This window comes from Diaporthe batatas, assembly GCF_019321695.1.
Source record: "Diaporthe batatas strain CRI 302-4 chromosome Unknown Contig00005, whole genome shotgun sequence".
In the NCBI taxonomy this organism is placed as follows: Eukaryota; Fungi; Ascomycota; class Sordariomycetes; order Diaporthales; family Diaporthaceae; genus Diaporthe; species Diaporthe batatas.
The window spans coordinates 2527261-2555215 of record NW_025408552.1 but is presented as its reverse complement, the minus strand read 5'-3'; the positions used below and the strand labels follow the sequence as shown (position 1 = coordinate 2555215).

Genomic DNA, 27955 nt, shown 5'->3' with positions numbered 1-27955 from the left:
GACCCTGGGACAGGACATTTCTGCATTATTTCTCAAGCATGTATCAAGAAGTGGGGGATTATCATTAACACAAAAGCCATGACCTAAAAATGTAAGATACCCAAATTTTGTTCCGCAACAAAAAAAAATCAGATTTCGAATGCATGTCAGAGATTCTGGGCATCGGGCATCGAATGTGCAAGGAACACTGGACGACCCTGCGCCTTCGGCAGTAAAACCATCCGACAAATCGCCTGCAGCTGCATTGCAGAAGACCATTTCTTCTGACCGGTATTCGCATTTCCAGCCAAGCGCGCTTGAGCCGCCCCGTCCTGGCACTATATGAGATCATCCAGACTAGTGAGCCAGGATAATGAAGTTAGCATCATGACAGCTAAGAAAGCAATCAATAGCAGCGCCAATATGTGGTCGATCACCCCGGGGCATTTTTCGGTGCTGGTGTCATAGGCCAACAGCCAGCCTTGTGGAAGGGGGTGTTTCGGGGGGGGCTTGACGTGTTGTCGCCCGATTGTGCCGATGGTAGCCTGAGTGTGCAGTCGTTAAGCCGCCGCAAAACGACATGATCGCTCATCGCTCATCGCTCATCACAAAACCACAGTCACCTCTTCTCCTGCGAAGCCTCTTCACCAGTGAGCTTCCATATATGCCCGGATGACTTTCGCTGTGCCGTCCGCCCAAGTCGTGCCACCCAGATGCAAAGAAAGATGTGGACGTTGGGCAGGCTCCGCAATGGGTCATCGACCTGCGCATGGTGCTCTTCTGATCGGGTGTGTGATATAAGGCTCTGTCTAAGGCGGGGCTAGGTTGGTGCCAGTCTGCCAGACTATATTTGCACCAGATATCATATGTGCCAATAACCAGCTGAACGTCTCATCCATCTAGGGCATCGTCGCTGGCCGCCGCGTTTGTGGTTCACCACTGGTCTCGTCGGAATATTCGGCTAGTCGTTGCCGATGTATGTGGACGCTCTCTCGTTACACTGCCACGACGACATCTCAACCTGCATGTCTTTTTCCAGGCACTCGCTCGATATACATCGTAAGCCTGCCAACTTCAGCGTCATGCCTTGAGTAAATGAGACGCAACCTGTGGCGCGTCACGCCTATTAGCATCTCGGGACAGACTGTCAGTCTCATCAAAGCTGGGCCGGACGAGCGGTACAATGAGAATGGTGACCTCATGGCCGCAACCACAACTAGGCGAGTGTTTTCCCCCTCCAGCTGAGGTCATCTTGACTGCTTGGTACGCGTTAACATCCCATTCAGCCGTCAGGGAATGGGATGAAGTTCTCTCCAACTTTCTCCAACCCATCACCCCTGAATTCGTGCCCAGGACATCCCTATCACGGTCTGTTCTCAACAGACTTGAGGACACAGACTCTCCCCGGGGAGGGCGAAAGGTTGCTTTAGCTTCGGGTGCAGGGAAGCCAATTCAAGATGGGGCGAAAGCCAAGTCTGACCCATGCTCATCCGCCCCAGAGCTTTCCCTGTCCACCCCCGCAGATCATCTCCGCGATGTCGTCGTCCACCGCCCCACGATCCCACTTTAGCTTCCAAGGCTCTCAGGGGTATACCGACTCTGGGCCTGCGCAGCCCCATTTAGCCTAATTTCGTACCCGAGATGACACTTTGTTTCCATAATGCCGGGACGGGGTCATTTAAGCTTCGTCATGATGCTTTGCTCGCACACGCCTTTGCGGAAGTATGTGCTGTGGTATAAACTGACCCGGGGCCCCGGATTTCCTCTGCCGGCCCCTGTGATGTTGCACGCATTCTCCCTGTTCGATATTCGTCCGAGGTGTTGTTGTGTTGCAGTATAGATCTCCCATGGCTGGCTCGGTATTCAGGGTGGCCTTCGCGGCCCTCCTCCTGTTCCAATCATGGACAGCGGCATACGTCAAGAGGCAGAGAGAGAACCAATGGGTCGATATTTGGGGGTCCATGCCCCAGCTCGTCGAGCCGGCCAACCTGCCTCCTGCGCCATATGTAAGTACTTCTCCGTCTTCGACGACGCTTTGGCTCTGAACTCTCTCAGACAGTGAGAAAAGCTAACCCACTCGGACAGAATGCCACCGGCGTGGTCTTCCAAGATGCCACCATCCGCCAGACAATCTTCCTCACGCAGTCAGCCCCCAAGATCCGTCTCGTCATCTCGAACGTCTTCGGCGGCTCGGATCTGCCCATTTCAGCAGCCACCATCGCGCTGCCCCTGAACGGATCTGCCGGGACGTCAGCCGTCAAGCCTGAGACCCTGGTGCCGCTCACCTTCTCGGGCGGCCTGCCGAACTTCACCATCCCCAACGGGGCACGCATCATCTCGGACCCGGTCGACTTCCCCGTCACGGCGCAGCAGGTCCTGACCATCTCCCTGTACCTGGCCTCGGGGCAGACGACAAACAGCATCACGGGCCACCCAGGCAGCCGGACGACGTCATTCTACGCGCCGGGCAACCAGACGGGCGAGGCCGACCTCTCGGCCGACCCGGCGACCCAGAGCAGCGCGCACTGGTACTTCATCTCGGCGGTGGAGGCGTACCTGCCCACGTCGGAGACGTCGGGCGCCGTGGCCATCGTGGGCGACAGCATCACGGACGGGCGCGGGAGCACGACGGACCAGAACAACCGGTGGCCCGACAACCTGGTGCGGCGGCTGCAGGCCGCCAACGCGACGGCGCTGCAGCGTGGGCTGGCAGTCGTCAACCAGGCCGCGGGCGGCAACCGCGTGCTCGCCGACGGGCTGGGGCCCAACGCCCTGGGGCGGATCGACCGGGACGTGCTGGCGCAGTCGGGGGTGCGCTACGTGGTGGTCTTCGAGGGGGTCAACGACATCGGCACCGCGGCCGCGACGGCGGCGGCGCAGCAGGCCGTCGGCGACAGGCTGCTCGCGGCGTACGCGCAGGTCATCGGGCTCGTCCACGCCAGGGGCCTGCCCGTCTTCGGGGCGACGATCACGCCGTTCGGCGGCAACGCCTCGGTGCAGGCGTACAGCGACCCGGCGCGGGAGGTCACGCGGCAGAGGGTCAACGCGTGGATCCGGACGTCGGGCCGCTTCGACGGCGTCGTGGACTTTGATGCCGCCGTGAGGGACCCGGCCAACGGGACGATGCTGAGCCCGCTCTATGACAGCGGGGATTACCTGCACCTCAACCCGGCTGGGTACGTGGCCATGGCGCAGGCCGTGGACCTGAGCCTGTTTGAGAAGTTCAGGGACGGTGTCGATGAGGAGGTTTAGGTGGCGGGGGTGAGGATGGCGACAAGTCTTGTGTGGATAAATGAAAAGAACCGGGGAGAAGTCGAGAATAATACAGAGTCGGTCAGCAAGACGGGTCACGGCCTGACCACGTCACGGTTGGGCCTCAGGTCTTATGGCCCATGCATCGGCCGCAACCACCCAAGTTGAGGCCGCACAGGTGGGCCCTCAGCTGCATGTAGCCTCTGGTTGTTTTCTAGTCATTGGTTGTCGGTATGACACGCTTGTTTAGCTTACCGACGAGTTGCCCAATGACCTAGGATCGGAGCGCGACAAAACGTTGACGGACGAAGTCGGTTGGCTGTGGCCTCTCACTGGCGATTACTTTTTGTCTTGTTGGTATTCTTGGCTCAGTCCTCTCACAAACGCCACGCCCATGCACGCATACGTGATCCTCCCAGGCACCCGGCGACCCCTTGTGTCTACTCTACAGGTTCCCCTTCTGATATTCTTTCTTTCCCTGTCCGCAGTACCAAATCTCTACATCCAGAGCCTGGCAGTCCCGTCACTTCCAGCAGAGAAGAGCCAAGGCTCCCTCGGATGCCAATCAACGTCCATCACTCCCAGCGAGGCGACTACCTTGTGCCCGCTCAGCGTCTTGAGCGGCACGATAGTTGCATTCTCCATCAGATCCGTGACAACCTTGCCGTGGAATATCTGTAGCGTGCCGTCGTCTGAAGCATCGGCGAACAGCGGTAGGTCCCTGTGGTACTTGACCGCGCGGATGGCCTTGGGATGGAAGCGCATGGTCTTGTGCGGCCGCATCGACAGCTCCAGGTCGTGCCACAGCAGTCTTCGGTCGTACGAACCAACGATCAGGTTATCACCACCCGAGTGGATATCAAACGACGAGATCCACCGCGCGCCGGGCTGGACCGTCTTGACGAGCTCGAGCTTCTGCAGGTCGTAGCAGCGGATCATGCGCTGTGTGGCGACGAAGAAGAGGGGCCGCGAGGGGTGGAAGTGTGCTGCTTGTGCAAGACCGGAAAGCTTCCTGAAGGGGATCTGTGTGAGGTGCTTCGACAGGGTGTGAATGGCGACCGAGCTCCTCTGGCCCGTTGGTGAGACGGTGCAGAAGTGATCACCACGCCTGTGCCAGTCAATGCCCTTCACTGTCGACCTCACAGTCACCCTCACAAGGACGCCCTCATCCTCGAGCTTTGAGCCCGGTCGCGCCCATTTCGCAGCTGGCTCTTTGGTCTTGTCGATCGCCGGGTTGGAGGCCTTGCCACTGGCCGCATAACCAAATCCGGCGTCCAGGACGTTCCGACTCGCCTGCTCCAGTTGTGGATCAACCACAGGTGGTACAATCAAGTATACGTCCTCCTCAGAAGCTGCAGCTAGGACGAAGGCGTCCTTGGCAGGCCTCCATTTCACCACGTTGACAGCCTCGTCACTGCTGAGCCTGGCACTCCAGACCTGTCGTCCTGTCAAGATCTCCCAGACTCTTACAGTGCCATCGTCACCGCCAGTCGCAAGCCAGCATCCGCTTGGGTCCACAGCCAGCGTACGCACGCGGCCATCATGACCCCGGAAGATCGTTTGGCATACTGTGGGGAATGGTTTGAGATCCTCCGGCTTTGGTAGCTTGGGCAGGAGGGAGTTCGGGTCGATGTTGAGTTTGTTTTTCCGCACACGGGGCGCAAGGTATAGGTCCAGGGATCGCTCGAAGCGCTCGTTGACGAACATGTCGTAGCCGGGAACCTTTCGCAAGGAGTCGTACTTGCTGGGCAAATATTCTTTCTCGCGGTCTTCAGGGTCTTGCTCCTCCCAGGCTTTCCTCTCCTCCTCTGTCGGCAGATACTCGGGCGGAGGGTTGTAGCTGAGGTCGTAACCTGGTGGGGCAAGCTTCGGCGCAGGAAGATGCATGACATGAGGATCTCTGGGTTGTTCGTCCTTCCACAGGTCAAAGTGCACTTCCTCCTCTTCCTCTTCCTCGCGCTCCTCAGGCGGCTTGTACGGCAGTATCCTACCCTCCCTAATAGCACGAACCAACTTCATTATCCTCTTCTGCTCGTGCTTGGAAGGAAGGAACCGGCGCTTCGGCTCCGGGGCGGCGCTAAGGGGCATGATTTCCTCATGGCTAGTGAACCACTCGACCATTTCCTGCGAAAGGTTAGCAATCACTTCGAGCCCTCTGCGTGGTGTAAGTACGTACGGGATATGGATCGTAGCCATCTGGGAGCTCATTTGTTTGGATCTTCTTGATGAGCTCCAGCTCGTCCCGGCTCAGGTTCAAAGGCTTGCCGGTGGCGGGATCCGTGAGGCCAGTCCATCCCTTGGGCACCTCAATGCTGTCCAGGAGGGCGTCGAGGGCCTCGCCAGCGGCAGGACGCATGATCTTCTTGCCATTGATATCGTAGCCGATGTGTGGGTAGGAGTCATAGAACTTGAGGTCAATGTTGCCAATGGTGTTGGCTGGCTCATTCGCATCGGTGTCGTCCGAGTCGTAGACTGGGTCGATCTCATCGTAGACATATTTCTCGTTCCCATTGGCATCAGTCTCGACGCGGTAGTTGCGGAGGTCATCGTCTTCTTGGTTAGCGTTGGGCGGGTCGAGCCCGGGCTCCTGGCCGGGCTCCAATGGTGGCACTTTCAAGGAGGATTCATCTTCGTCTGAGGGTATATCGTCGCTGTGGAGCGCATCGTCTTCATCTGGATCCTCGGAGCCCTCGTCGTCGTCATCATCATCGTCGTCGGAAGCGGCCTCGTCCCCAGATTGCTCGTAGTCTGAGTCGTCCTCGCTTGCGGACAGTGCGCCCTCTAGTTGAGCGTCTCCAAACCCGTCTCCGTCAGAATCCCCCTCTTCAGCTTGTTGTTCGGGTTCCTCCTTGGCATCATCCACAGGCGAAGCTGCCTTCCGCTTGAGTGGCGACGGTTCTCGGTTCTTGGGGGGGCGACCTCTCTTTGCGGGAGACGCAGTGTTGTTGGACAAAGCCCCGTTGGTCTTCGCCGAGGTTTTGGACTTGGGGGTCTGCGCCTTTCGGGGTGATTCAACGATCTCAGGCTGGGGAATCACGCCATCGGCCGATGGGGTTTTGATCCCGGACCGCAGCCTCATGGTGATGCCGTTCATTCGCAAGGTAGGAGCAAATTGCTGTAGGGACCTCAAATTCGCTAGTCGTGAACTGCCTGCAAGAAACCTTAAGTCGAGAGAGGGTTGGGAACTTTTTTTCCTTTTCTGCCGCAGCCTGTACCTTGGCTTGGCGGCTAGGCGGTGACCAGATCAGGCTAGCTTGGTGACAAGGGCACCACTTACACCGTCACGGGGCTTGTTGAGTCTCTGCGTCGACTCTGCGTTGCTGTCCCGCCATGATGGAGCTTAAATTTCTGTTCAATATAGAAAGAGAGACTATAGCCCTTATACTTGATAAGTACCTAATAATAGTCTCTATAGGTACTGTCATAAATAAGGTCTATAGGGTAGTAGTACTTTGATATTACCTAGACTTTTTTATAGTAGTACTTAAGTATTAAAGGTGATTGAAGTTAAATTATGATTTTCTATGGTAGAGGACTAAAAACCTAGATTTTGCTAAGTAAATGAAGTTTCTAGTTACTTTAAGTGAGGATGCTCCTCTCTTTCGTCGCACTCAGCATGCCGTACATAAGCTCTGTGGCGAAGAGTGACTAGGGCAGTTGGACCAGTGCATCAGGCTTGTGCAACAAGACCCAACCTTGGTGCTGCCCAACTTCTCCCAAGTAGGACGCGTCATTAGATCAGGCCTGAAGCATGGAGGGCGAGATGGGCGAACATACCGCAAGTGACGTTGGCACGGAGGCCCATCATCATAAGATATGCTGGCACCATCAATCAGTCTTCGAAGAAGTTCCCCTGCAGCGCTGCACGACGGGCCAGAAGCATGAGACCAAGGGGGAAAAACAGAAAATTATGAATATGACGGCACAGGCGATCACTTTGCCGCTTCCATTAGCAATTGATACCGCCCTCAAGGTCTGAAATGTTTTCCATGCTGGCCATTCTCGATGCTGTGGATGAGAGAAAGCAAGAGACCAAAGACTTAGAACAACCAAAGCCAAGGGTTAGGTGCATGGACCGGTGGCATGGCAAAATTCGCATGTCAGGGAAAGAACTTAGTCACACGCCGTGCGTACTGCTGTGCGCACTCACCTACGCCGCCTTTCCAGTTTAGAAAAAAAAATTGGAGAGGAAATTCCAGTCATCAGACCTGGATTCTTCCAAGCCTATCATGGCAACTAAAGCGGGAGGTTGTTGGTTGGGACCCAGCACAAGTCGACCGGCTTGCCTCCCGGTGGGCCAACGGGCGATGCAGCCGACAGAATTATCACCAACAGACTCGCTGCGCAGCTGGGGCTGCGGGACTTCAAAGGATGTGACCCCATCGAGAGTCCACTTGGGAGACTGGTCCGCCTGTTGGCAGTGCTTTGGATTGACCCGGGGTCCCACATAGTAAGAACAGAAATACATACTCTATATTCTATATAATTTGAAGGAAAATAATTATAAATACTAATTAAAGAAAGTGAAAAAGGTGGTACTTTTTTAATAATTTTTTTTAAAAGTTTTAAACTTATTTAAATAATTATAAATTTATTTAATTTAATAGTTATAATTATAAAAAGTAAATTTTAAAATAAAAAATAATTTTAATCTTAAAATTTTATAATAATATATTTTTACTAACAAAGATTATATTATAGGTAGTATTATACACTATAAGGATTATAATGAGATGATTGAGGTTTAATCTGCTCTTTGCACAGTGCTTGTTCTATGCTAGTTGGTTTCTAAGTTCCTTGAGGCGAGGCTCGATGCTGCCTAAGTACCGAGGGGAGCAACATATTTAAGTACCCCGCGGCGCCCCCCTCTCATTATTTTCAAAAGCCGGCCCTTGTTGATAATTCATTCTGATTTCAAAATTCTGTCTGTATCAAATGGTACGAAATTGCTTTTAGATCAGCACCAGCTCTCTTAATGCTTGACCCCCTCGAGTCGTTGCACACCTTCAAAATGGCGCCAACTCCTAATGCAAACCTTGGCCGTCGTCTGCTGCCATCCCTGGTAGACGAAATTGCTCGCAATGATCCATCTCGAGTTCTGTTCTCTGTAACCAAAACCAGAGATCCTGCGGATGGTTTCGAGGATATAGATGCTCGCACCTTTTCTCAAGCCGTGGACCGATGCGCCTGGCATTTACAGAATGAACTCGGTCGCGGCAATGGCTTCCCCACCCTGCTCTATATGGGACCACAGGACGTGGCTTATGCAATTCTAGTACGTTGGCTTCGTTTCCAGTGCCAACTGGCGGTGTCGCTTCGTTCCTTGTGTCTGAGGAGAAACTAAGGCGAAATATGAATAGATCCTGGCCTCAATTAAAGCAGGGTACAAGCTCCTTCTGAGCTCCCCTCGGAATACCCTCGACGCTCATCTGTCACTGCTGGACAAAACGAGCTGTGGGATAATGCTTGTACTCTCTGGCTTCCCGTTGCCCGTAATCAAGCAGATCCAGTCGGCACGAAATTTGAGGGTGGCCCTCCCGTCGCCCACTGGACAAATCCGAACCAGCCCAGTGAGTCCTATCCGTACACGAAGACATATGAAGAAGCAAGGTTGGACCCTTGGGTCGTACTTCACACCTCCGGTTCGACAGGAATGCCGAAGCCCATCATCCAGACTCACGCAACATATTCCGCCCTCGATGCCTTCACCGGTGCTCCATCCCTAGGCTACTCGCCCTGCTTCCCGGGCCTAAGCAGTGGCAGGCGGATTTACCTTGGTTTCCCACTATTCCATTGCGCGGGGGTCTCCATGCTGTTGCCTGCCTCTCTCTTTGCGGGCTTCACAATTGTGCTTGGTCCGTTCCCACCTTCCGCGGATGTCGTGAATGCAATCCATGTGCATGGGAACGTTCAGGAAAGCTGTGTCGCACCTTTCACTCTCATAGAGCTTTCCAAGGACCCCAATCATCTCGACAATCTGCGTCGACTGAAAAATGTGACAACGGTATGCATTCCGCGATTTTATGTCCCAACCTGCATTTTACCCACCCTCGAGCAAGCACTGGGTGGCCTGTGGTCCTCGACCCGGCCTCGCTCTCATAACACATATATTGATGATGTTCTCGCAGGGAGGCGGCTCAATGCCGAAGCCAATTGGAGATCTCATCAGCTCCAAGACGATTCTGCTGAATGTGCTGGGCACAACGGAAGCTGGAGTCATGCCGCACGAGCTACTCGAGCCAGAGGACTGGCAGTACATGAAGCTCAGCCCTGTTTTGGGGCATGAATACCGCCAAGTCTCTGACAACTTGTACGAGCACATCATACCACGCAAACCAGAATTGCAGTTGTACCAGGGTGTCTTCGGGACTTTCCCGGATCTGCAAGAGTGGCCTATGAAAGATCTCTACTCCAAGCACCCTACCAAGGAGGGCCTGTGGCTGTATCGAGGCCGGGCAGATGATATAATTGTCTTCTCTACTGGCGAAAAGCTGTTAGTCTTGAAATGTCTTTTTTTTCTCTTTTTAGTCCCAGCTAACCAGAACGCGTTTTAGCAATCCCGTGGACATGGAGACCATCATACAATCACACCCTGCCGTAAAAGGCGCGGTGATTGGTGGCGCCGGACGCTTCCAGTCGAGCCTGTTGGTCGAGACCACCGAGCCCCCCAAAGATGACACCGAGCGTGAGAAGCTGTTGGAGGACATATGGCACACCGTGGAGAAAGCAAACAAGGAGAGCCCATCCCACGGACGCCTCCATCGCGACATGGTGCTGTTCACGACCGCGGACAGACCTTTGCCACGTGCGGGAAAAGGCACCGTCATACGTCAGGCAGCCCTGGACCTCTATGTTACGGAGCTCGAGGCTTTATATGGGGCCAGCGGCGCAACCACTACCGCTGGACTTGGTGTTGGGCAGTACTCAGATGCAAAGGAAGCTGCCAGAAGCATAATCACCAGAACCACCGATATCGACAGCGCCTGTGTCCCTGCAGACGCGAATCTTTTCGATTTGGGGCTGGATTCACTCCAGGTGACTGCGATTGTCAAGGAAACCAACAAGTATCTGGTGGGCCTCGGGAAGCCAGCAGCTATGCAAGCTTCTCTGGTGTACCGCCACCCTACCCTTGAGGCCCTCATATCTCTGATTGAGGCACTTTGCGAAGGTCAGAAAGCCCCCGAAATGGCGCCAGAAGCGGACGAGGAGAAAATGCAGATCCTCTACGACCTGCACACCGCCGAACTGCCGATAAACACTCGGGCTCCTGAGCCGCAAGAACCAGGCAAGGCATGCGTCCTCCTAACTGGCTCGACGGGCTCGCTGGGATCCTATATCCTCGACTCTTTAATCGCAAGGTCTGATGTAGCCCACATATACTGCCTCAACCGCGGAACCGAGAGCTTCGAGAGACAGTCAAAGTCGCAGGCAGCAAAGGGACTCGCGCCGCTACATGCTGACAAGGTCACTTGCCTTGGCGGAGCAGACCTGTCCAGACCGTACCTCGGCCTGCCTGTCCAGGAGTACAAGCAGCTCCTCAGCAAAGTCACACTGATCGTGCACAACGCGTGGCAGGTCGACTTCAACCTGCCCTTGGCCGCCTTCGCCAGCCACGTTGGCGCGGTCCGCCGACTCGTCGACCTCGCGGCGCACTCGCGATTCGGTGCGGGCGTCATGTTCATCTCGAGCATCGGCGCAGTCGCCGAGTGGCCGACTCAAAACACCACCAGCAACACCACCACTTCGACCTCAGTCCCCGAGGTGGTGGTAGAGGACTGGCATGCCTCCCAGCGTAGCGGGTACTGCCAGTCCAAGCTGGTGGCGGAGCGTATCCTCGACGCCGTGGCCCAGACGGCAGGCGTCCCTACCGCGATCTGCCGTGTCGGCCAGATCGCGGGGCCGAGCGTGCCCGTGTCTGGTAAGAGCGAGAGCGGCTGGCCGAGGCAGGAATGGGTTCCCAGCCTGGTGGCGAGCTCGAAGCACCTGGGGTTGCTCCCGAGGTCGCTGGTGGGCGGCGGAGCGGACGTCCACGTGGATTGGGTCCCCGTCGACGCCTTGGGCCGGATCGTCGTCGAGCTCGGCTTGGGTTTCCTGGGTGACGAGCAGCAGCTTCGGCGCGTCCCTCTAGACCCGGCCAGCGTGAACAGGGCGAGGGTGTACCACGTGGTCAACCCAAGGCCGACGAGGTGGGAGGAGCTAGTCCCCGTCATTGCTGAGATACTCGGTGGAGTCAAGGTCGTCCCGTTGGAGTCATGGGTGGCAGCGTTGCGCGAGAGTGCTCCCAAGACAGACAACCTGACTTTGAATCCTGCTGTGAAGATCCTTGACTTCTACGAGAGCCTGGTTGGAGGCAAGAGTATTCATTTGGATACTGAGAACACGGTGCAGCATTCGACCACGTTGGGTGGGCTTGGCCCTATCAGTGGAAGTATGATGGAGAGATGGGTAAAGCAGTGGGGCTTATAAGAGAGTTGATTTGTCTTTTGACACCAAAGATGTAGCACATGCATAGCACGGCTATGCCTGCCCCTTATCGATAAGGCTGCCATCATCACCCCTCGCCCTGAAGCCTGAGCGGCAGCCTTCCCTTGTTCTTTTCTTCCTTCGGCAGACCTACTCATGAAATCCACACTATTTGGTGCAAACTCCAAGCCCTTATGCCGTGAAGCCCAGGTGAGGTCTCATTTATAGCCTTAAATAATTTCAGCCCAAGTACCTCCAATTGGGATTACAGTCACTGCACACCAAATAGGCTACTTCAGGGGTACGCACAACATTTGAAGGCACGGGCCGCCGAGTGCTCCGCGGCCTGCCGCCAAGAAACCGGCCCCTCGCAGCTTACATATCTGCAATGTAGCCTGGTGACCCGACACGCTGGGCTGGTCAGGAGCCAGTCATATATACTCACAAACACTCATGTCCAAAGACCCATTATTTATTAGTTCAACCTTCATTGCAAACTCTCCTGCGGGGACTGTGTATTGCTGTTTCGGGCGGGCCCACAATAGTGTATCATGAGTACGACGACGAATCAGCCCCCAACCGAGGGCGGGCCAAGCCCAGTCAAGCATCGAGCCTGTGATGAGTGCCGTTGGTCCCCCATTCTCCCACTCGTATCTTTGTGTTCCACGAACTCTTTTTCTGACATCATTGTAGGGTCTCGCAAACTGGCTTGTACCAAGGAGACAGATGGATGTTCTCGCTGCAAGAGAGAGGGCATTGTCTGCCACTACTCTGCCCAGAAGCAGATGGGCAGGCCGAGGAAGAAGCCCAATGGCGACGGTGCAAGTGCCAATCAGGCGACTTCGGTATCAATAAGTGCTCCGGCCCCGCCGGATTCGTCCGCTACTACATCAGATACGTCTGCGATACGCGGGCCGGACGTGCCGATGGATCTTGACCCGTCGTCATTCGTAGATCCGAGCTTGCACATTACCGGTACTTCTGATGCCGGCTTGTTGGACCTGCTGGGCCCGGACTTTGTCTCGACCCAGCCTTTCCACGCACAAGAGTGGCAGCCCAAGCCGAACCCAGTGGAAAGGGACATCTGGAGCTTCGATATCGACTTCGACAACCATCACCCACCTTCGGGCTCGGCGGGAAACAGCGACACAAGCGCGGCCCTCAGCTTCGGCACGCCTAGCCTGTCATCACACGGCGCATCTACCCCTGAGAATACCAACGCGTCCACGACGCCCTCGCAAGCAAGCTGCGGCTGCCTCGCGGGCCTGTATCTCGCCCTTGATTCCCTGAATAACCTCCCCACCGAGGTCGAACCTGCAATCCGGGCCGCCCGGCGGGCCACCCGGGCAGCTCACGAGAACGCCCATTGCAAAGTGTGCTGCCCGCCGCTGACGGAGAGCATGACCATCTCGATGTCGTCGTTCCAGAACATGATGGTCCTCGGCGCGCTGTTCCCCTCCGTCGTCGACGCGTACCGCCGGATCGTCGACATGATCGAGATCGAGACAGCGCGCGCCATCTGTGAGCGCCGCCAGCTGCGCTTCTCGCTGCGCGCGTACGGAGGCATGTGGGGCCGGCTCGGCTCCGACGAGGCCATGTGCGGCAATGCCCACCACCATTACGACGACGTCATGCTCGAGCCCGCCATGTGGCGCCTCACCATCCGCGCCCTGCTCAAAGTCGACGTCTACGGCATCAACTGCCGGCCTGAGGGACCGGGCAGCGACACCTTGCGCTTCACGCAGGTGGGCCTCAAGGACATCGTCGTCCAGCTCGAGGAGAGGAGCAGTGCCCGCCACGCCGAGGTCGATGCCCTGCTGGAGGCCGGTTTGGCGGGGCCGACGGGCCCCTTGGGCAAGCATGCGCAGCATTCGCGCCTCGAGGAGCCACAATGCAAGAGGATAATCCAGCTCGCGAAGGATGCGATAGCCTCGTTGGACATTCCTTGAAATCGGCACACCCCATCGAGACATCTCGACAAGATATGAGGATCGCCCTGCTTCTCGAAGTCCGGAAAGCCTATGACCGACCTAGTGGTTCTTTATTCCTCGAGCCATCTCTACCTGCTCTGCGTGATCTGCCAGCCCTCGCCCGCCCCGGGTACGAACCACGCCTAGTAGCGTGAAATCGAGAGTATTGGATCTATCGTCGCCCTAACAGCTTTCGGGATTGCCGATGCTCAGGGGTCGCGAATGATCCATATGCCCCTGCAGGCAGGTTGTCCAAGGTGTCGCTACCATCATCACGAGGACTCAGCTTCCGGCCCAAAGGCGGCAGTGGCCGAAAAGAGATATCAACCTTCGCGCAGATGTCCAACTCGTCGAGCCAACCCGGGCCCAAAGACGCTATGGCTCACATCTCGACCCAGATCGCGACCTTTGGGCCAACAGCCACTGTCGACGGTTATGCGCGACCAAAGATGCCCGAAGAAAACCCTGGGTCAGGGATTCAGCTGTGAACCCTGGAGGACGCTGCTGTGAACCCTGGAGGACGCTGCTGTGTCGGCATGCAGACAGAGGAAGCGGTGCGCTCCTGAGATAGTTCTGAGGCTGCCAGACCAGGAGGTTATCTGGAGTTGGCCGCGCGATGTGCTCATTAGCTGGGCCAAGATGATCGCAAACCACGCTCAGCCTTGCTCAGGACCTAAGATTTGGTGGCGCTGGGATGTGGTCATACATTGCATGAGACAGTAGACACGCATGAGGCAGCCCTGGAGCTCGCTGAGCTGGCATCTTTCATGTGCTCTGGTGGTTGTCGATACGATACAAACTGATATCTGGTCGCTGCCTGGCAGGAGAGGCCAATGTACGATAAAGTCTGAGTATATAGTCCACGTGCGTCGGCAAACCAAGTAAATTGCTCCATGCAGGAAATGATTCGCTAACAGGGCGTGGGGGACAAGCTGATAATACAAGCTACTTTATTTGCGCCGCACTGAATGTGGTCTATGCAACTAAATCGCCTTAAGCATGCTAAATCACGTTGCTCGAAGGCGCTCCTTCACGAGATGGCACCTTCTACCATAGGCGCCACTACATACACACATAAATTCGTGCTCTAGAGTTTCCTCGTCTCTGTCGCTCTGGCAAACTCTGGTTTGCCGTATACGTGCAGTGGGCCCTCTAGCGATGAGTATGAGTTTATGCAGCGCGACGAGAGGGAGGGCGCGTGACAAAATGCGGGGACCCTCTCTTCGACGCGGCAATGGCAACCTCACACCTCAGAGCGTAGATTGAATCTTGACAACTATGCACGGAAGTATTGATTCTGCCCACTCAACCCATAAAACGCCTCTTGGGGGGGGGATGCATTCCCATAAACTTGCCGTGCTCGAAGAAGCGGATCGCTACACACTGGTTCATCCCATGAGACCCCAACATCCCGCACGATTTTCCACTCCTAAAATGGCGTCTCCGCCCCAGCAGTTACTGCCCAATGCCTTTATGGGCCTAGTATACCTTCTTCTTCTCGTCAATGCTGAACTGGCCTGGCCCACTGTTGACCAGGAGCAGGAGACCGCCAACGATCGAGAGGATCTGGAAGAAGTCATACTTTGCGAAGTCCTTGTGGGGGTGGTGCTCGTGAAGCTGTGTGACCCCTGTCAGTACTTCTCTTGTCTCTTGGGGGACGGGAGCGGATCGCGCAACTTACAGTCCAGAAGTTGTTCACCAGAACATTGAAGACACTCAGGATGAAAACAAGCAGCGTGGCGCTCCACTTTGCCTTGAATCCGACCACAACCATGACGCAAGCGATCAGACCGATGACGGAGACCATGACCCTCCAGATGGACCACTGTCCACTGAACACGAAGCCGACGAAGAGGAAGATGAGGAGGACGCGACCGGCGAACTGGAAGTACATCTTGCGGTCCTTCTCCTCGATCTGGGGCAGGCCAGCGAAGGCCTTTGTCTTACGAACCCATGAGTCGGACAGAACCATCAGAAGACCACCCATGACAGACAGGTTGCGCAGGAAGAAGTTCAGGTCGAAGATCAGGCCATAGCCAAGAGCCTGGGTAACAACAACGCCGATGAGGCCGGCGACGGCATATTCGGAGTGGCGGCGGGCAATGACGAGCGTGGAGCAAGCAACCATTGCGAGGACGTTGACGATGAGGAAGAGATGGGTCAGGCCATTTGGAACTGTCGCACATGACGTTAGTAAGACGTTACCAAAGATAGAAACTCCCAGCCCCTGCAGGATTGGGCATGTGCGTACTGTGGCGATAGTCGTGCAGGTAGAGGATCTGGTCGCTCCATTGTGTTATTATGCGCAGGGCATCCTCGAGGAACGTCACGACGATGAGGAATCGGCCGATGGCGGGCATGTAACTGTGGTTGACTGTCAGTAAGTGATCCACAGCTTCAGGGCCTGCCGACCTGTGGCGGCTGGCGGCAGTGTCCGTGGTCTCCGGGTGGGGTTGACGTACGGCTTCACTGGCTCGGCAACAGAGTCGAGCATGTCCTCAATCTTGCTGGTCTGTTGCCTGATGGCGTCCAGAGCGTTGCCGCCCTCTGAGGGGCTGTTGTTGATGCCGCCATAGCTTGGTGCTCCCATGCCGTAGCCCCCTGCATTTCCTCGCATTGTGGCCATCTCGAAAGGCTCCCCGATTTCGTTTCCTTTGATCCCACAGAAGACAAGGGAGGTTGTTTCCTCGAAGTAGACCTGCTGGTGCGACAGGCCGTCGTGGTCGTGTTACGGACGCAGGAGAGGCGTCGCGGCAGTCCGGGAGACGAGCTCGAGGAAAAGGAAAGCTGGATGACGTGTGGACACAGGCAAGACCCAGTCTGGGCTGCGATGCTGAAGGCGAAGAATAAAAAAGATGCAGTTTATCAATGAAGGCAACCGATCAGCCCGTGAGTGAGATGGACTGGACTTGACCCTGGCGGCGAGGGAGGTGGAAGGACAGAGAGAGAGACTGTCTCTGGCGATGGTGTTGTGTGTGGTGAGCTGTCGAGGCGGAGAAGTAGGTGTTGAAGTCCGAGGCGAGGGTCACTGAACGCTGTGTGGATTAACGACACCTTGTCCTTTCCAATTCAAAGCCGAAGCTTGCCTAGGTGGTTGGGTGGGTAGCTTGGGATGGCGGGCCGCCAGGGACTAGGCCAGATGGCCACAGAAGGTTGTTCGTTAGCCGGAACCGTGGGCCCACCCGCACAACCACTAGCGATCCATACCTATTGTTGTACTGCACGCGCAGTAGCTCTGCCCCCCCCCCCCCAAGCAAAAGGTGGGGTTCGTGGGCCGTGGGTCGTGGGACCTCTGTGCCTGAGTAACTCTGTATTCTGGGGCTGCTGTCGGCATCGAGCGACCCTCGGTGACATGCCGCCGACGGCAGCTGGCCAACCCAGTTCTGGGTGAAGAGGCCAGCTCATGGTCGACGCTATCAGCATTGAGCTATAGATCAAAGCGTCCTGCACTGGTCTGACGCCTCGTATATTCATGGACCATTTAGGCGGACCATTCAGGCTTACTACTAATGCACACGCACCGCAGTCGACTGCATCTCAGCACCAGGTCAGCATCAAGTGTACGCTCTCTTACTCTTAGTTGAGTATCCGTACTACGTATTATTGATAGGACTGTATTTTGTGGGGCTGGACCCCGGGCAACCCGCCCTGCGTTTCAAGTCGTGGCCTTGCAAAAGTTCGTCCCAGGACCGAAACAAACTCGGACCCGGGCGAGGTTCCCATACCACGGTAAGGGACGGGATGGAAGGGCCAAGAAAAGGCCAACTGGTCTTCTTTCCATGTGGAAAACAACCTTGACTGCCCTGATATGTGACACTGTCACACAGCATCACAATGGCATTTGACAAGCGGTCATTTCAGCCGCCCGAGCATATTGCCAGACCAAGGCTGGCCTCAGACAAGAGCTCGGCTGCCGATCAACCCGGGGCCACCTGACAAGGGCAGCTCACAAAAGGAGAATCTTGCTCCATTTGGTCGAGTCATCGTCCCTAGACATTCTAGAGCGAAAGCTCCTCTTCGGTGCTGCACTCGAACAGCTGAGAGAGACGCACCTGACTCGAGTCCTCTACACTAATATACTAGGCCATTGATGCTTCCGATTGGAGTCTCAATTTCCTAACAACGTCGCACCTTGTTCTCGCATTTTGGACCAACAAGTTGATGTCGACATACTACTCTAGGGTAGTCTAAGAATATATTTAACCGTAAGCCGCCGCATAGACACGGCTGGTACTGAGGCTTGGCACGTCTTTATCATATACTACAATGCATTGAACACATTCTTTTTTTGTCCATAGCCTTACCCGCTACTCCCTGCCAGTTTACAACGTGGTGCTAGCGGAAGGAGTACCACTTCGCCGTCGTGCTCCATGCGCTCTGCAACAGACACAAATAGAACATTGTTGCATTCAACCGAGACTGGATGTGACTTGGGACTTCTTCAAGAGTTGGAGTTAGTCCTACTTGTCCTAACACTTCATGACACACATGCACAAATTGCCCAAGGACCACTTGATCAGTCCCAACAGTCATCTTCATGGAAAGGACATGGATTTGAAAAGCATGATGCCACATGTGTATTATTAAAAAAAGAGTCCATCAACTATCATTTACTTACTGTTATTGGCATTGTGTGTTTTCTGAACAGTGGGTTATTCGGTCTTTACCAATGTGTGAATGAAGGCACCTCGTATGGCTGCAAACGCATACGGAATATAAACGAAATCATCTCAAAATCCATCACCGTGTATAGGCTATTATCCCTCAGAAACCGATCGTGGTGCCCTGTAGAGCTTCTCCAAGCCTCAGGCAATTAAACAAACGCTGCGACCTGCCCCTCACTCCATTCCCAAAATTTACAATTTCCTCCAGTCCCGCCCTCGGCTTCGGACTTGGTCGCATACATCATGTCTTCTCGAATGGGATAGATGCGGCCAAACGGGACAACTGAAACGAGAAGCACAATTAGAACTTTGTTCTGCGAGTTCCAGATATTGCTAGTAAGGACAGAGGGCTATGCTGTAGATAGGACGTGTAAAATAGAAACTCACTCCAGCACCCAGTGTTTGAAATGTCCACATCAGGAGACAAACCGGCGAAGAGCTCCGTGTACGCCCCGCTGAGGGGCGGATACATGAGGAGTTTCCCGGCGGCGCGGAACAAGAAGCCCTGGTCGCGGTAGAGGTCCGACTGCAGGTTCCCCGGGTTGGCCGCGACGCTGACGACTCCGTCCGCCTGATGGCGCCTTGCATACTCGGTGGCGTGGGCCCAGTTGGCGACCTTACTATGCCAGTACCGCTCGAGCCCGTTCCGGGACCCCTGGGCCTCCGGGCTGAGAGTCTCGGGCCTGACGCCGACCCTCTCCTCGGCGAACATTTCTGCCGCGGACGATGCGACCCAGACGACGCGGACCGTGCCAGCAGGCTCCAGGCGGGCCGTCTCCGTGAGGATCGGGGTCAGAAGCTGGGATAGGAGGAATGAGCCCAGGGCGTTCACGCCTGTATGCAGCTCGTGGCCTTGAGCCGTGAGGGTCATCTCTTTGGCGCCTGACAACACCCCTGCGTTGTTGAACAGGACGTGAAGCTTCGTCTCCGAGTCCAGAAATCTCTGCACTGTCTGCTTTATAGTGCTCAGGTCGGCGAGATCCAGCTTGATGTAGTGGAGGGACCCGGCGGAATTTGGTGTGGTCTTCTGAATATCTTCGATAGCCGTTTTCGTCTTCTCTTCCGAGCGAGCCATCATGTAGATTTTGGCATGTTTCGTGTAGAGCAGCCGGGTCAGTTCCTTTCCTGCACCCGTATTGGCGCCTGTGACTATGTAAATCTTGTCTGTGAGGTCTGGCAAGTTATTTTCGGTGAACTTGGGCTTTGGCGGAAATGCCTGGGTCAAAGAGCTCTTCAGCGTGGGGCTCGGCGCCATATTGGGCTCTCGTCACGATCAGTTGGAATCGGAAGCGGACCGGGTGAAGTTGATGTGGACGATGAAAATGGAAGAGACGGAGACCACATGACGGCTTTTAAAGACCTCATGCTTAGTGTGTATACTATGAGAAGTTACAATTTTGAAAAATAGTACAACGGCGTCAAGAACCCTTTGCCAGGCAGTGGCGATCACGGACAGTTGACATCGGGGTGCCCGCAGCACCCGAGCCCGAACTTGAAGGTGTGCAGATCGGGCTACCACAACGTGGCTGACATGTGTTATCCATGTGCGCATTGTGACAACTCAACATACAGATCAGTATGAGCGGCGATTGTAGCATTTTGTTCGGCCCTAAACCCGAATCTCTTGCAGAAAGTGCACCTTGGCCCTGTGCTGTTATTGGTGGGCGTGAAGGATCATTTAGCTGCGATCCATGGACACCAATAGGCCGCTTGAAGGGAATCAGAAAGAGGCCTGGGCATGGAGACAGAGATAAGATCGCGCGGGATTCGGAATTGGTTGATCAGTCAGTTCCTCATGTTGTTACATTGGTGGGCTATGTGAAACCGTGTAGACCAACAGTATTGCAAAGTCTTCAGATTGTACACTTTGTGTGGGGTGGTCTCGCTTCTATTCCGTATACGTCCGAGGAAATACATGGCGCCTTCATACGGTGAAAACATCCAACAGACCAGGTATTATTTACCTCTTGTCACTTTTCTACCTACGCCACGAAATTGGATTCAGATGTGGCATCTTCGCCTCGGCGGCTCCGCTGTCGCCAAAAGTTTGCAGGCGCCCTTGCCTTTGGGATTACAAGCGGCCATGCCAAATTTGCTAATTGGCGCCTGATTTTCCTTGTTGAAGGCCTTCCGACAATTACGATGGCTGTTGTAATGTTCTTCTACATACCGGCCTCACTCGAAAAGGCGAGATTCCTGACAGCCGAGGAAAAAGACATCACAAGGTCGAGAGCAGTAAGACAGGTAGGGACAAATTTGACTCGAGCCCTCAAGTGCTCAAGGGTTGGGAAGTTCAATATCAAGGACATCGGGCCTACCCTCGTTGATATCAAGGTATGGCTTTGCGGGCTGATGTACTTCTGCGGTAATGTCACCTACTCAAGTCTGCCTGTCTTCCTGCCGACCATCCTTGAGGATATGGGCTATACGGCAATCAATGCGCAAGGTCTTTCTGCTCCTCCTTCGTTTATAGCCTTCTTGTTCGCCATTATAACGACTTGGATTGCGGACAAGACCCAGCAGCAATAGTTTATCCTTAGCTTCAGCTATATTATATTTTTTATTTAACTATTTAACTATTTATTATCTTCTTAACTTTTAAACTAACTATTAGCTTATACTTTAAGTATAAAGTTAATAATTACTTAATATATACCTTTAAACTTATTTGTGTGGTTTCGCTTCTATTCCGTATACGTCCGAGGACATAGAGGGTCTCTTTGTGGACAATTATGGGCCGAATCTCCGATATGAGCTTTTATACAGAGGATCCTGGCAGAATGATTATCTCTTGCTATGTACAATGCCTCCATCGCGGCTAAGGGAGTAAACACATCGCTTGGTCGAAGAAGCACCCAACACAAACTCCAAGCATTTAATTTGTAAGCCCGAGCTTCCTGAAGACTCCTTTCACATCTTTTGCCGTCATTACAAGTATCAGGTAAAGACAATCATATTTAAAGGTACAGACAACATCAATTTTTCGAAATAATCCAGTGCACCAGCAGCAGACATGCTTTATTAAGTACCTACCTAGGTATACTTCTGAGCATTGATATTTTTGATGGCTGCCCATTTCCTGAAGTTCGCTGCTATATTCCAAAATATCACTTACTTGATTGAGTGCCTAGGTATGTTTTAACAGGCACGAAGTGTGGCGTCTGATTTCCTGGACGTCGGAACCCACCGCGTGAGGCCCTTCCGCGTCATAGACTTGGCCCGCAGAGCCGCAACCCAGTGATGACGCCTACCAAAGTTGGTTTCTTTTAGTCTGTACGACTACTGTGGATTAGCGGCGGAAGGGGGAAATCACCGAAAGCTTCTCATCCTTGCTCCCATCACAATCGTTCCGATTCGCCATGTAGGATCAGATCATCGTTGTGTACCTAGACATCTAGAAATTCTTTCGAGTCCCACACCCAATGGCTCACCAGAGGCTAGGTCGTATTCTCCGAGATCCCTAAAATTAGAGAACTCATTTCCCGTGTGCTCCTCTGTGATTTGCAGATCCATGACGCTGGTTGCTGGAGCTTTGAACATGTCACGCCTGTACAGATTTCCGTACACAGCTCACCCCTCCCCCTTTTCTTGCGACTATATTTTCCCATGGCCGTACAGAAGACATCTTTAATCTTCTAGTTGTCTGAATCTATTCGCAATTGACAGTGAACATCACTATGAAAGACATAATTCGGGACTCCTTCTTCGGACAGTGTTGCCGTATGGCCACAAATGGACGAGTTTTCAAATACCGAGAAGAAACTGACTCATTAGTTTGGCATCGATACCTAGGTATGTGAACAATAGGGAATTAGCCAGCCAGAGACAGTATTCTGAAATGCCTCTAGAAAAGAACCTCGAACAAGCCAATGGCAATCACAGCGCCTCGAGCTCCTCAACAAGATCGTCATCAACGGCAACTGAAGCAGATCAACAAAACGGTCATACCACCCGCGACGACAATGGGGCTTGCGGTGCAGACCAGGAGAAGGGTAGAGATCCCAACATCGTCGACTGGTACGGCCCGGATGATCCAGAGGTAGTCACCGCCATTCACAGATTGATCCCTGGCCAAGAATAGTGTCAGCTAACAAATCCCCACCAGAACCCTCAGAACTGGTCCAATGCAAAGAAATTCTTTGTGACCTTTGAGATCTGTTTCCTCACCTTCAGCGTCTACATAGGCAGCGCCATCTATTCCGCCAGTATTCAAGACGTCATGACTGTGTTCGGCGTCTCCCAGGTTGCAGCGACTCTCGGCCTCACCCTGTTCGTCGCAGGCTACGCCGTGGGGCCAATGGTATGGGCGCCGATGTCCGAAATCCCGCAGATCGGCCGCAACCCGGTCTACATCCTGACGCTGGCGGTCTTCGTGGTCTTGCAAATTCCGACCGCGCTGGCCGTCAACTTCGGTATGCTGCTCGCCTTCCGCTTTCTCACAGGATTCATCGGGAGCCCGGCCCTCGCAACCGGCGGCGCCAGCATTGGAGATATGTACACGCCCGCCAAACGGACGTACGGTCTTGCCGTCTGGGGTATCGGCGCCGTATGCGGCCCAACACTCGGCCCTCTTGTCGGCGGCTTCGCAGTCCAAGCCAGAGGGTGGAATTGGGCCATTTGGGAGCTGATGTGGCTGTCTGGGTTCTGCCTGGCCGTGCTGGTATTCTTGCTCCCCGAGACATCTACCGCCAACATCCTCTACCGCCGCGCTCGGCGGCTGCGCAAGCTCACAGGTAACGTTAAAATTATCTCTGAGCCTGAGCTGGCCGGTCAGGAGATGTCGGGCAAGGACCTCCTGACCATGACGCTCGTGCGGCCCTTCAGCCTGCTCTTCACCGAGCCGATCGTTTTTGCGCTGGACCTTTACATTGCGCTCATTTATGGGTTGCTGTACATCTGGTTTGAGTCATTCCCAATAGTGTTTGAGGGTATATACGGCTTTTCCCTCGGCACTTTGGGGCTTGCTTATCTGGGCATCCTCGTCGGCACATTTGCTGTTTTACCGCCTTTCGTGTGGTATCAGCACAGATACATCGAGCCCAAATTCAACGAAAACGGCGAGATCACGCCGGAGTGGCGCCTCACACCCGCCTTCATCGGCGCCTTTGCGATTCCAATCTGCCTATTCTGGTTCGGTTGGACCAGCCGGGCAGATATCTATTGGATTGTCCCCATCATCGGCACATCCTTCTTCAGCGTGGGCGCGTTCCTACTGTTCAATGCAGTCCTCAATTACTTGTCTGACGCGTACCCTGAGTATGCGGCCAGCGTTCTGGCCGGCAACGATTTCCTGAGGAGTTGTCTAGGCGCTGGCTTCCCGCTGTTCGCATCGGCTATGTATAAGAAGCTTGGAGTGGACTGGGCGAGCTCGACTCTAGGTTTCATCAGCATTGCCTTCATTCCTATTCCCTTTGTTTTGTTCAAGTATGGCCACTGGGTGAGGTCAAAGAGTAAGCATGCGAGACACGACCTATAGAGCTTGGGTACTGCACTGTTTCTGGGATAGAAGATGGTACCTACCGAGGTAAATACATAGTGGTATGGATTGATAGCATGCATTGGTGAGTCGCCAGGCAAATGATATAAAAGGTAAAAGATTCAAATGGAATAAGACCAAATGAGGGAGCAGTCCTTTGTCTCCACAAATTCAAAGACTAAGATAATAGGTTGACATTGCAAGATTCGCCGCCAAACTGATACCAAGCGACAGTTTGAAAGACTTGACAATATGCTGAGCCCCAGTCTGCTCTTTGATCTCAATGCTAGCCCATACACTGTGAAGGCCAAAATTTGAACCTATGTTAGGTACCTTTGATTCTACAGATGGAAACCTTGGCTCAGCGTCTTCATGACACCAGCGGGGTCGGCTTGAGCTTGAGCATTCTTTGCGAGCTCCCTGCGTTCTGTCTTCAGTCTTCCCCAATAATCCTGCCGGAAGTAGCAATCATTCATGAAAAGAGGCAAATACACATCTGGAAGCGACCCGTCCGCAACGTACTGTCACGTTGTTAGCAATCACCACTCCCCAAGATCGGAAGTTCCACGAGCACCAAAACCAGTCCGCATCTTCAATCATGTTCCGAATGCCAATCCACTGAGCACTTAAAGAGACATCTCTTTGGAGTTTCCTTTGGTATGGTCGGTCTGTAGGTGCCCAGGTGGTGCAGATTGATAAGAACACTAGTCACTCACATCGCTAACAAGGCTCCCCAGGCCTGAATAAGCTTCCACCATGGCACCATCGACTTTGTCAGAGTCGAGATCTTCAAATACATATGAGTAATCTAACTCAAAGATGAGCCTATCAACGTCATCGTCAAAATCCAGCAAATCTCCGCCGTTTTGTCTGGCTATTGTGGCAAGCGACTTTGGCAGAGGCTGCAGTGCCAATGAGGAAATCTAGGGTCTTATCATCAGCGATCCATTCGTGATCTTTTGCAAAATCCAAACGACCTCATGGACCTTGTGACCGGAAGCGAGGATCCATATCAAAGTGCTTACCAGTCCGAAAACACCGGATCGTGTGGCTGAAGTATTGTGCCAATGGTCGTAATACGAACGCATGATATCTGGTCGATCTGCTGGAGGCAAAGGAGTTGTCTCTGTGCCAATCGTGTAGACACTTCCCTTGAGGACGAAGGCGTTGTTTGACGTGAGCAGGTCGCTGTAAGATCTGGTCTTGCAGGAATTGATGTCTGGCTTGAGCGCAAGGAACTCGTCAAAAATGCCTGCCGGGGGCTCGAGACCATCGTAGAAGAGGAACAGGATCCAGAGGTCTGTGGATTTCCCGAGTGTGAGCTCACTCGTCGCAATGATGGCTGCCTTGGGGTCGTCGTAGTTTTCCGTGAAGTTCCGCACCGCCGAGAGGATCCCATCCGTCTTCTGCGCGCCGAGAAACACGAGGTTGCCTCCCCAGATTTGTCCAATTGGGTAAGTCTTCAGGACGTAGGTCGTCACTATCCCGAAATTGCTACCTCCTCCCTTGAGACCCTGAAAAATTGCGGGATTCGATGAGTTTGATGCAGTAATGATTGTGCCGTTGGGGAGAACCATCTCAGCAGCAACTAGGTTGTTGGCAGCCCAGCCGTATTGAGTGGACAGAAAACTGAGGCCAGCCCCAAGTACATATCCTCCAACTCCAACGTTTCCGATCCTTCCTCCAACAACTGTCACACCGAGTGGGTCAAGCACTTTGTGGACGTCATCCCACTTATTGCCTGGGCCGACTCTGACGGTACTGCTGGCGGCATCATATACCACTTCGTTCAATTGTGATGTGGAGATCAAAGGGCCCCCCGAAATGCTAGCGAAGTATTTGTTTGGGTTGTGCCCCCCGGACTTCACTGCGAAAGACTCGTTGTTGGCGACCAGTGTCTGCATAATGTGAGAAAGTTGGCCCGCGGACGTTGGCTCTAAGATGCATGCTGGCTTGAGTGCAGCACATCCCGTCGACCTGGTCTCATTAGTTTCCAGAGCTTGCGAATGATAAAAGCAGAAGGCATTTTTGATTACCAGTAGTCATTGGAAACACGGGTGTATTCCACGGCTGGCGAACGAAAGATGTCAATGTTAGACGACGTACTTAGCCCATCGCATGTCGTCGACTCAGCTTGAGCTGATTGGGGGGTCGTCAATAGCGACCAAGCGCCCAGAGAAGCGAGTGTGGAAAGCGCAGAGCGCATAGTGAACAACGCGACTGCAGGTAAAACCCCTAGATTGAAACAAAAACCTCAAGCGGACCAAAATTTAAGCTGAGGAGTGACCGAAGGAGATGAAAGGTTCGGGTCAGCTACATACCTACTTAAGTAGGTACCTACCTAGGCAGGTAAACTGCAAGCAGCCTTGGTCTTTTATCATTTGGAATTTCCCTGCAGCCACCTATCAGCCAAGAAACATTATCAGGCTCAGTCGCGATTGACGGCTCGGAAGTTCTACATTAGGAAACTGTCTTCGGTACATGGGTAAGAGCCGGCGCCTATGCTGCATTGTGGGTCCCCTCGAGCATGGGCTACCGTAAGCGAGGCGGATGAACTGGTTGGGAAAGAGGAAATGTCGCCAGATCAGTGGGTGCAATGGAAGGTGAGCCCCCGAAAAAAGATTTGACAGCACATAGATCCGCTTTTCGAGGCCCGTTCACGGCCGAATGCATGATCTTTGGAGCATCAGTTTCATTTTGAGGAGTGTTCTGGTCTGCCGGGGACTGATTTGGCCATACATCGCTTGAGCGCATCCCTCGCATAGAATGACTGACTGCGCGGTAGCCGGTGCTGTACCTGGTTTCGCTTCCGAGGTTCTATTCTGTGTGCGTCCAAAGCCATACAGGGCGCCTTCATGACGTGATGAACTCTCAAAGACCCAGCGATTGAAGAAAAAGAACCCTTGGGAAACATTCAATGCCGATAACAGTGTTGAAAATACGACAAGTGCCGGCGCTGTACGTGCGAATTTTCCACATACCGTGATCAAGACGGTTTACTAAAGACACCATGTGCTCCATTTTGAGTTGAAACTAGCACATATGTGCTCTTGGTCAAGCAAGTCACCATCTCGGTTAGCTTCTTGCGGCAAAGATAGATCAGCCAGGGTGCCTCAGCTACCTAATAGTAGTTGCCGCTATCTAGTGCCAATGCCCAATACTCCGTTTCGGGCGATAAGTTTCGAGAATTGTCTGCAAAGAAGGAGAAGCTAGCCATGCATAGCAGCTGAGCACAGCAGATATCGCTGCTTCGGAAAGTTGGCAGTCCAATACAACATCCCACCACGGAATCCGGCACAGACTCAGTTTTCCGATCTCACTCAAAGTCCTCTATTCGGCCTAGCTCCGCGAAGACGACGCGGTCCGCGGGACGGAACATCATGGTTCAATATATTCCAGAGATACTAAGAAGTGGATGTTGTTGATTCATCAATGACGCGTTGGGATAAGAGAAACGCCGTTGAAGAGAGAACTATATCCAGTGAAATACGCAATCTTTGCGCACCAAAATCGCGTCTGGCTACCCAGATTCTATCTACGAAATTTTTCAGGCACAGGGATACTAAACGCTTATGTGTATTTCCCCATTCTTAGCATGCCGAATTAACAAGATACTGGAGACATGAATATAACAGAAGTTGGTCGAATAGGTGCTACGGTGAGCCATGATAGCATGAAAGCAGATCAATCTACTTGGGTATTGAGGCGTAGCCTGGGATTTACATCCAAGCACTCTGTCCGAAGATACCTAGGTAAGTGGAATAAGTTCTTCTAACAAGTCCAATTCGCTTTAAATTAATGGATTTCCACATTTCTTTGGTTCTTTCAGCGTGTGGGTCTTAAGTGCTTACCAGTGCATGAAAGCGCCATGTATGTCCTCGGATGTAGACGGAATAGAAGCGAAACCACTTACATTATTCTTAGTATTTTATTTTTTAAAATACTAAGTTTTAAGCATATATTATTGTAAAAAGGTACTATATATCAGGGGATTAGAAACGAGCCCACCCCTTTTAGAGGGGTGCCTAGACCCCACTACTTCACCATTGCTGGTGCCTGCTGTCTTACCGCACAAGTGCAGAAGCAAGCCCCGCATGTAGTACGGCGGCGGCTGCATGTTGCATCCCCTCAAATCTCTCATTCATCGGTTG

The 27955-nt window shown here is 53.6% G+C and overlaps 8 protein-coding genes across 8 annotated transcripts; 4 read left to right on the top strand and 4 right to left on the bottom strand.

Moving 5' to 3' along the window:
• Positions 1-199: 199 nt before the first annotated feature.
• KVR01_005230 (uncharacterized protein) lies at positions 200-6392 on the bottom strand. The gene is made up of 2 exons (XM_044786469.1): positions 5408-6392; positions 200-5355 (listed from the first exon to the last, which is right to left on the bottom strand). The coding sequence occupies exons 1-2, from the start codon at positions 6323-6325 to the stop codon at positions 3730-3732; spliced, it is 2544 nt and encodes an 847-aa protein (XP_044645675.1). The 5' UTR covers positions 6326-6392; the 3' UTR covers positions 200-3729.
• On the top strand, positions 1827-3231 carry KVR01_005725 (uncharacterized protein; the record flags this gene model as incomplete). Its single annotated transcript, XM_044790098.1, has 2 exons — positions 1827-1985; positions 2065-3231. 2 exons carry the CDS (start codon positions 1827-1829, stop codon positions 3229-3231), a joined length of 1326 nt encoding a protein of 441 aa, XP_044646170.1.
• A 2886-nt stretch (positions 6393-9278) lies between the features above and the next one.
• KVR01_005335 (uncharacterized protein) lies at positions 9279-11697 on the top strand (the record flags this gene model as incomplete). The annotated part of the gene is made up of 2 exons (XM_044786716.1): positions 9279-9724; positions 9786-11697. Exons 1-2 carry the CDS (start codon positions 9345-9347, stop codon positions 11695-11697), a joined length of 2292 nt encoding a protein of 763 aa, XP_044645780.1. The 5' UTR covers positions 9279-9344.
• Positions 11698-11999: 302 nt separating this feature from the next.
• KVR01_004958 (uncharacterized protein) lies at positions 12000-14621 on the top strand. Its single transcript, XM_044783230.1, has 2 exons — positions 12000-12321; positions 12388-14621. Exons 1-2 carry the CDS (start codon positions 12246-12248, stop codon positions 13641-13643), a joined length of 1332 nt encoding a protein of 443 aa, XP_044645403.1. The 5' UTR covers positions 12000-12245; the 3' UTR covers positions 13644-14621.
• KVR01_005393 (uncharacterized protein) lies at positions 14172-17032 on the bottom strand. The gene is made up of 5 exons (XM_044794845.1): positions 16872-17032; positions 16127-16794; positions 15916-16028; positions 15346-15839; positions 14172-15281 (listed from the first exon to the last, which is right to left on the bottom strand). The coding sequence occupies exons 2-5, from the start codon at positions 16288-16290 to the stop codon at positions 15144-15146; spliced, it is 909 nt and encodes a 302-aa protein (XP_044645838.1). The 5' UTR covers positions 16291-16794; positions 16872-17032; the 3' UTR covers positions 14172-15143.
• A 1445-nt stretch (positions 17033-18477) lies between these two features.
• On the bottom strand, positions 18478-19583 carry KVR01_005031 (uncharacterized protein; the record flags this gene model as incomplete). The annotated part of the gene is made up of 3 exons (XM_044786940.1): positions 18478-18611; positions 18716-19448; positions 19479-19583. The coding sequence occupies 3 exons, from the start codon at positions 19581-19583 to the stop codon at positions 18478-18480; spliced, it is 972 nt and encodes a 323-aa protein (XP_044645476.1).
• A 2583-nt stretch (positions 19584-22166) lies between these two features.
• Positions 22167-23804, top strand: KVR01_004897 (uncharacterized protein; the record flags this gene model as incomplete). Its single annotated transcript, XM_044791950.1, has 2 exons — positions 22167-22367; positions 22434-23804. The coding sequence occupies 2 exons, from the start codon at positions 22167-22169 to the stop codon at positions 23802-23804; spliced, it is 1572 nt and encodes a 523-aa protein (XP_044645342.1).
• An 85-nt stretch (positions 23805-23889) lies between these two features.
• Positions 23890-26778, bottom strand: KVR01_005286 (uncharacterized protein). Its single transcript, XM_044790362.1, has 6 exons — positions 26544-26778; positions 26264-26480; positions 25841-26196; positions 24830-25781; positions 24521-24727; positions 23890-24325 (listed from the first exon to the last, which is right to left on the bottom strand). The coding sequence occupies exons 3-6, from the start codon at positions 26008-26010 to the stop codon at positions 24146-24148; spliced, it is 1509 nt and encodes a 502-aa protein (XP_044645731.1). The 5' UTR covers positions 26011-26196; positions 26264-26480; positions 26544-26778; the 3' UTR covers positions 23890-24145.
• Positions 26779-27955: the final 1177 nt, after the last annotated feature.